The sequence below is a fragment of the Vitis riparia genome, chromosome 10 (assembly GCF_004353265.1).
Source record: "Vitis riparia cultivar Riparia Gloire de Montpellier isolate 1030 chromosome 10, EGFV_Vit.rip_1.0, whole genome shotgun sequence".
Classification (NCBI taxonomy): Eukaryota; Viridiplantae; Streptophyta; class Magnoliopsida; order Vitales; family Vitaceae; genus Vitis; species Vitis riparia.
In genome coordinates, this window is record NC_048440.1 from 19,067,179 (window position 1) to 19,075,386 (window position 8,208).

At 35.7% G+C, this 8,208-nt stretch overlaps 1 protein-coding gene across 1 annotated transcript; it reads left to right on the top strand.

Annotated features, from left to right (window-relative positions):
- The first annotated feature begins 5,666 nt into the window (after positions 1 to 5,666).
- LOC117924361 lies at positions 5,667 to 7,384 on the top strand. Its single transcript, XM_034842975.1, has one exon. The coding sequence runs from the start codon at positions 5,908 to 5,910 to the stop codon at positions 7,192 to 7,194; it is 1,287 nt and encodes a 428-aa protein (XP_034698866.1). The 5' UTR covers positions 5,667 to 5,907; the 3' UTR covers positions 7,195 to 7,384.
- The last annotated feature ends 824 nt before the right edge of the window (positions 7,385 to 8,208 follow it).

The following is an 8,208-nucleotide window of genomic DNA, read 5'->3' on the forward strand; positions in this document are numbered from 1 at the left end:
TTTATTAAAGGCATCAAAGTTAAAAGCATAAGTTCCGAGTTCTAATGTGAGCAGAGCAACTAGGGGCTTCCCCACCAAAGATGAACCTCACCTTATCCTCTCCTAACTTGGTTAGGTTAAGAAGTGACCATGACCCATAACCATAAGCTCAACAAAACTGCTACAAATATTCAGTAGGTGACAAGTTAAAGGTCACATTCACCAGTAAAGCCTTGTGGAAGACCCAAAGGGAAAAAGGTGGGAATGGAAAAGATGCAAAAACCAAAAAAAAGGCTTCAACACAAGAACAAAATCTAGCCTAATCTCCATGCTAATGGTGACCTCACTTGGGGAAAGGCCGAGACCAAGGCCACTCAATTGTCTTATAAGAGTAGACTTTTAATTGGGTGATCGTTATAGACCTTGAGGTGCCTCTCAATATTAAAGTAACTAAATAAATAAAAATAAAAATAAAAATAAATAAAGAGGATAGTGATATATACCTACTGATTCTTGAACTATTTAGTGATTATTTAGTTGGGATATGAACAAAATTATCGTAAAAATTAAAACTCACTTCTATCAAAAAGTTAATTTCAGTTTTCTTTTCTTAGGAAGGTGATTGAAATTAATTCTTTATCAAAATTTGATTTCTTCTCTACTACACTATATTAATTATTATTATTATTATTATTGAAAAATTTTAATTTATGGGTAGTCCCTATTGAGGTTAGGTCTTAGTCTGCAAGGGCTTTACTCATCGACCTAAAGAGACATGACAGTGAACTTTCCTTCAAGCATTCTTCAACTTGCTAAATTGCTATTACAGGCTTGTACGTTATGTTGATACTTCAACATCTATAGAAGTCGTAAAAGATGCCTATTTTTCTCCACAACATGGTTGGACTAATGAACTTCACTTAAAGATTCTGTACACACTGAAGCAATAGAATCCATGGAATGTATGCCCACCTCCCAATATACAAAGCCACAACCTTAGGATTAAACAATAATCAATTGAAAAATAATTAATGATAACTTCTGCCAAAAACATTGTTTTTAAAGAAAGTTATGTCTGTCTTAGTCATTTATAGTAAAGGTCAAACCACCTGGTTTTGTTTTTAGTTTTGTTTTCATACTCTTCCACATCTTTTTCTTCAAAGCTAAATTCACTTGAAGATCAAATCATCTTATTATCTTTGTGTTTTACTTTTTTTTTTTTTTCATTTTTTTTCCTTAATCTTAAGACTTGGTTTGGGATTGATTATAAACCATTTAAAATCTTTTTTTCTTTTTTCTCATTATTATATTTAGAATATGTTTAATATTAATTTTAAGAAATATTTTTAACATTTCTATCCTGTGAAATTTTTTATAAAAAAAAAAAAAAAATTGTTTTTAAGTACTAAAAGTTGGTGGTTTCACTTTCTAAAATTACTATCGAAAAACATTTTAATAAGAGTGTGTTTGGCAATGATTTAAGAAAATGTTTCTAATCTTTTTAATATTTGAAAGATAAAAATTTTCAAATTAAAAACATGTTAAAAATACTTTTTAGAATAACTACCATATGCACTCTAAGTAGGAATGACAACGGGGCGGGTTGGAGACGAGTCGCCCCCATCTCAACCCCGCCCTGTTTATTAGAAACAATTTACATCCCCATCCCATTTAAAAAATTAAACTGGGCGGGGCGGGTATGGGAAATTCTCATACCCACCCCGCCCCACCCCGCCCCGTTTAACTTTTTTAAAATTTTTTAAAAAAATTACTTTAAAAATTTTTAATTACATTAAAATAAATATATTTTATAAATAATAAAATTATTATATTTTTATGATTTATTTTGTTAAAAAATTTTATTATTATCTATATATTAAAAATAGTAAAATAAAATTTTAAATTAAATTAATTTTAAATTTTAAATTTAATTTAATTTTAAAATTAATTTTATATGTAAACGAGGCGGGGTGGGGCAGGATGGGGCAATACCCAAACCCGCGCCGAACCCACCATAGGTTTAAAAAAAAATTTCATACCCGTCCCAAACCCGTTTATTAAATTTAAACTCCGTCCTATTAGGGGCTAGGCAGGACGAGTACCCGAAAAAACCTGTCTCGTTGTCATCCCTAACTCTAAGGGTGTGTTTGAGAGTAATTCTAGAAAGCGTTTCTAAAATATCTAACGCTTAAATAATAAAAAAAATTCAAATATTAGAAATAGTAAAAACATTCCTTAGAATCACTATCAAGCAAATTCTAAAAGTATGTTTAACAATAATTTTAAGAAGTATTTATAACCTTTTAATACTTAAAAATTAAAAATTTTCAAATATTAGAAAAATTAAAAATACTTCCTAAAATTAATACCAAACGTACTCTAAGAGTCTGTTTGGTAGTGATTTTAGGAAGCGTTTTTAGTTAAGAATGTAAGAAAAATTGAAAAAATCGACAAATTGATGCAAACCAATCAAAACCGATCATATTGGTTTGATTTTTAATCATAAAAAAAGTTGATACGGTTTGAGAATTTTGAAAACCGGTCTTGTTGATTTGGTTTTTGGTTTTCTTTTCTCCTACTTGATAAAAATCAAACCAAATCGATATTCTAACATTTATATATTATTGTTTGATATTTGATATTTTTTTTATATTAGATTATATTAAAGTAATCATTGTCTTTATATTATAGTCATATTAATTCTAAATGCATTTAATATATTTTTAACATTAAATCTTTCAATTAATTTTAAAAATAAATTAGATTTAGACCCTAATACAAACTCAAATTAATGGGATTTTGGTTCAAAACAAACATAAAATTATAACTAGATTTAGTATCAAAAAAAGGTTATTAAGTTTGATCGAAATCAATCTACAAAAATCAAACCAAACCGACCTTAAAAGGCTTGGTTTGGTTAGATTTTTTTCACTCCAAAGCTGGTGGGGTTTTTATTATATAAAAAACGAAATATATCAATTCAATTCATTCTTTATCCAAAAACCCAATCGAATCAACCTTATTTACACCTCTATTTTTAGTCTTAAAAATTATTTTTAAAAAAAATTAAGTGTTTAACAAAATTTAGAAAACACTTTTAAAAATATAAAAAGTCACTTGTAATATTTTCTAAAAACACTTTAATATTTTCATTAAAAACATTTCAAATAATGCAATTGAGGACATATCTCTCTTTAAAAGTAATACGGAATGTTTAGTAAGTATTTTAATCAAGGCATTATCACAATAATGTGGACGAAAATTTTGGTTTGCAGTAGGGTTGGTATTATGAACATGACCTCAAAAGAAGATCAATGTATTATTTCAAAATAAATTGAAGGTGGGTATAGTATAGTCTTATCTCAACCCAGCTACATGTAATTTACCCCATATAAATCCCAATTTTTTCAATTGGGTATCCATTCATTTTTCTACTTTGAAATTTACAAATCAGGCCATTCAATCGCTTCTTTTATATTATTTTTTTCTTTCAAACAAACTGGAAATGTCTGGAAATGTCCACCTTGAGCTGCGTAGAAGATAAATATCAGAGCAGCTTCTATATTAGATAATTTTATTTAAAAATTCAAATTTACATTTGAAAGTAGGACTTGGCATTTTCTGAAAAATCTAATTAAGAATATGTTTAAGGAAAAACCTAAAATCAAGAATAAAAACTAGAAAATAAAGAGAAAAGAACTGTTGATTGGACAGCATCGTCTATTATAGAACATCATCGATTCAATCGTCTTGTTGTTTTTAGTAAGTGGTGGAGGTTGGTTCCTTGGAAGGCAGGTATAGATATTGAGCTGGGCCAGGCTTTTCGGTGATCCATGGTGTGACAGGAGGACCTCCCTCGTTCCTTCTAGAAAAATAAGGCCTCCTATATATATATATATATTTTTATCTTATCCTAGTGGGCTTTTTCTCTCACTTGTCTAGACAAACGACAAACAACACATGAGCCCATTTCACCACTTCCTTGTTTGTCAAAATTTACCGAATGTTGACTTTGATGAGCTTGGACAAAATAGAAAGTCAAAAAGTAGATTCATTAAATAAATTTAATATTTGGGTATGCAAAATTAAAATACTTTCAAACCATTTTTTATTATAAAAATTCACATAAAAGGAATAAATACAATTATTTTAAATGATTTTACATTTGAGAGTTATTTTCATTAAAATGTTTTTAGTATGTAATTTTTACGAGAAATTATGATGTGAATAAAAGAAATGCATTTGATAAAGTTTTTCATAATATTTTATATTGAAAAAAAAAGTGATTTTTGAATGCCCAAAATCTTGTTGTTTAAATTTTTTTTTTAAACAAAATCAAATATTAAAAAGTCTTAAATCAGCTCTAAATGTAAATCTTTGTTGTATAATAAAAATTAATTCTATATTTATTAATTTATTGTTCTTTTAGGTAAAATAAAGGGTGAGGATTAAAAAAAGAGAAAATAAAAATCTTTATTAAGCTTGATTTCCATCAGGTAAAAAAGAATAATTTTTCCAAAAGTTAATATATAGGGTGTTGTATTTTATTTTAAAATTTCATCAGTGGCTACCGGCTAGGCGGCTATACGTAAAAATATAAGATGGTTTGGTGGACTTTTCTTTATAAACCACGAGGAAGTGGAATTTGACACGTGTAATGATGCTCTATCACACACGCAACTCACAACTACTCACAGGACCCAATCGGGAAACGCACTCAGAAGTGCGTGTGGGCTTTGAGTGTTTCTACTTTCTATAAATAGTTAAACAGCAGATGGACAAACGAAAATCCCACGTGCAACCGACCCCCAAAACTGCCGAAGGGTCATAAAAAGCTAAAAACCGACGTATCAGAGTGGTGATTGGACGGTGAGGGAGACAAAGGGTGAGAATAGCATCTCCCAGAAGACGAAAGAGGACTGGGGGGCCACGTAAGCATAACACAATTGTGAAGAGAACCCGTGGAACCCACATCAGCCGTCCATCTTTAAACTGGTATGCTTTTTGCTTGCCTTTCAAGTCCCACCTCCCCAACTCGACCTACCTTCTCCTAAATGTCCCTCTAGAAGATGCCTCTCCCTCAACAGAAGCCGGTGGCCGTCCATCTCATGTACTGCCAATAATTTCTTGACTATTATCAATTTTTAGTGCGACATCCTTATTAGAGATTTGGAAAATTAGTCTTATAAAATGGAGGATGATGATTCTCAAATTCCTAATATATTAATAAGATTTGACAATCATTTTTTACCCTCAACTTGCGCCGCCCAATAGCCCATGACCTTACAATGAATCGCTGATTACATCACCCTCAGGACCTAGCAGCTCACCCACTAAATCTTTACTTCTCATGTCTGCCCACAGGGGGGAAAAAAAAAGGCAGCTATTCTCTTTATTTTACTGCAAAACCAATCATTATATTAAAAATAATAATATTATTTGTTGAAAGAGAAATTTTGTTGGTTTAATCGGTGTTGGGAGAAAGCAAAGACAACTGACTAACAAATAAAAATAAATAAATAAATAAATAAATATGAAAGCAACGGCTGGCGTTGGAGACCTCCATTTTGAATTTGAATAATGAAAATTGGATAGCGTGGGTCCCATGTTACGCTGTCCGTCGTGTTTATATATGGCTGGTGACAGTCCATGGTGATTCCGGGACTTACCGTGGGTTTTGTCCCATCCAGGTAATCCATGTAGGGCTGAGGGCTCCCAGTTATAACGTGGCTTGTTTTTGTTTGAGATCACGGATGGAAACGCATCTGTGATGCTCATTCATGACAGTACGGTGATCAACAGGTGTTATTCCTCTCATTCTCGCTTCGTCACAGTACCGAATATTACTGGCGAAAAATAAAAGACAAGCTAACGCGATCTTTTCGACGCCTTTTCTTCCCGGAACCTGATACACTCGCTCTTATAGGAATGGCGTCGCATCACCCATCGGAGCTCGACTCCGTCGCCAGCGATTCCGTGGCGTCGTCCCCAAGATCAGATTATCCGACCCACGATATCCAACCGCGTGTCAGATTCATGTGTAGTTTCGGCGGCAAGATTCTACCGCGGCCTCACGACAACCAGCTCCGCTATGTCGGGGGCGACACGCGAATCGTCGCAGTGCATCGGGCCACCACTTTCTCAGGCCTACTCCTGAAGCTGTCGAAGCTATCTGGTACAACAAACATCAGCGTGAAGTACCAGCTTCCCAATGAAGACCTCGATGCTCTAATCTCCGTCACTACCGATGAAGACGTTGAGAACATGATGGAGGAGTACGATAGATTGGCTCTTAGTGGGATTGGATTGAAAACAGCTCGGCTCCGATTGTTTCTCTTCCCAAGCGATGAAGGCTCCAGAGCTAGTAGCATCAACTCGCTCCTCGACGGCTCGAGCAAGCGCGAGAACTGGTTCTTCGATGCAATCAACGGCGGCGGCCTCGAGCGCGGCCGGTCGGAAGCGTCGTCGATTGTGTCGGAGGTTCCAGATTATCTATTCGGGCTGGATAATTCAGACGACATACAAGCACTGCCGCGCGAGTCCAAATTGAAAACTCGAACAGCTTTGGCAGAGAATGTGTCAGTCTCTGATCCAGGGTCACCAGCTCCGGCGATCACTTCGCCGTTTTGCTCGACCTCTTCCGGCCCCTCTGTGCCGGCAATCCCAGATCTTCCACCTGTAAAAACCAAACCAGATAAATCGATTCCACCAGTTGAAGTGAAGGATAACCCGCCTGAGGGTTTCGCGGATGTGATAGAACCGGCGATTCCACAATCGGGTGGCTACGCCGGCAATCCGATGTGGCATTACAACAACCCGGATTCCCATTATCCTGGTCAACCTGTGCACCAAATTCCAGTTTACTATGTCCCTGGCCCGGTCCCACAGGGTAATATGCCGGTTCAGTCTGTGCCAGTCCGGCCACACTATGTTCCACAATACCCCGGACCACCGGGTCAGATCCCGGTCGGATTCCGGCACCCGGGTCCAGGCATGGGGCAAGTGTACGGTGGAGCAATTAGAGCAGTGGGTCCAATGGAGGGTTACGACATGCCAATGAGAGTGGTTTCAGATGGGATGAATCAGCAGGTATACTATGGGGTTAGAACGGCTGGCATGGTTCAGGCCTATCCGCCAGGAATGGTGGTGCCGGCTGGGGAAGAATTTCAGGGGAATGGATCAGATAAAAAACCGGGTCGGGTCTCGACAACTTGAATCATTTGGTGAGTTTTAAATGTAAGGTGGCTTGTATTTGTGTTGTTAGAATAAGTTTGGGTTTGAGTGAAACTGGAATGTAAATAGGTTTCTTTTTCTGTTGCTTTTGATTGAAGAGATGCATATATAAAGTACAATTTGCCATCAAATGTTCTTTTTAATAAGAAATATTAAAGGAAAATTGTGATAAGATGTATTACAAAAGGAATAATTGAACATATGTTTCTTTCCTCTATTTTTAATCCCAAAGGCTAGAACACAATTTTCCTAATATGTTATCGACCAAGAACATGCCTAGTGTTACGCTCCAACTCTGGACCCCCGGGTCCACGAGTGATCTAATACAACAATATTCTCTTTGAAGTTAGTACTTGTAGCCATCCAACACTTGTATCAAAGTGTAGTCTAGGCTAACCCCGACCATATTGTGTCTCCAAATTGAAGCATAAAATCTGGTTGCCCAGTCGCACCCGAGCGGCCCAAAGTCCGGTTCCCTCACCCTTTAACAAAATGGGAATTTTTTATAGTTATGTGTTGTGGTCATTGGGCTTTGGGTTCAAAGTTGGAGGAGGTTAAAGGGAAAAAGAAACAGATAAGGCCTGTGGGCTGAGTTCAGAGCCCCATTGAAGGCAGGGGTTCGATTTAGCCCAAGTTCTCATGTTACTGCCTGCCAAAGATATCAGACTGGGCCAAGTTTTGGGCCTCCAGTCCCAACTTGTATATTAAAAAGAAACGCTCGTATTTGTCAATGAAGTAGAGAGTACACTAATTCTAACGATTTTATTTTAATTTGAGTGACATCAGCTTACTAGATGCATGAAATGTGCTTTGAATCGTGTGTGGGTATCTGACAATGCTTCCTTAGAGACATACTCTTACTGATATTTAACATGATGCTTAGCTTCATTAGTTTTACACGGACAGTAGCAGCAAATGTTGTTGCCCGTAGGAAGCTGAGAGGGTAAAACCGTAAAAACTTGTTCTACAAGTATGGCTCGAGTACCTGACAACTTA

What these genes read in the sequence shown, in the direction of transcription:
- LOC117924361 (XM_034842975.1), top strand. Translation starts at nt 5,908, where the DNA reads ATGGCGTCGCATCACCCATCGGAGCTCGACTCCGTCGCCAGCGATTCC.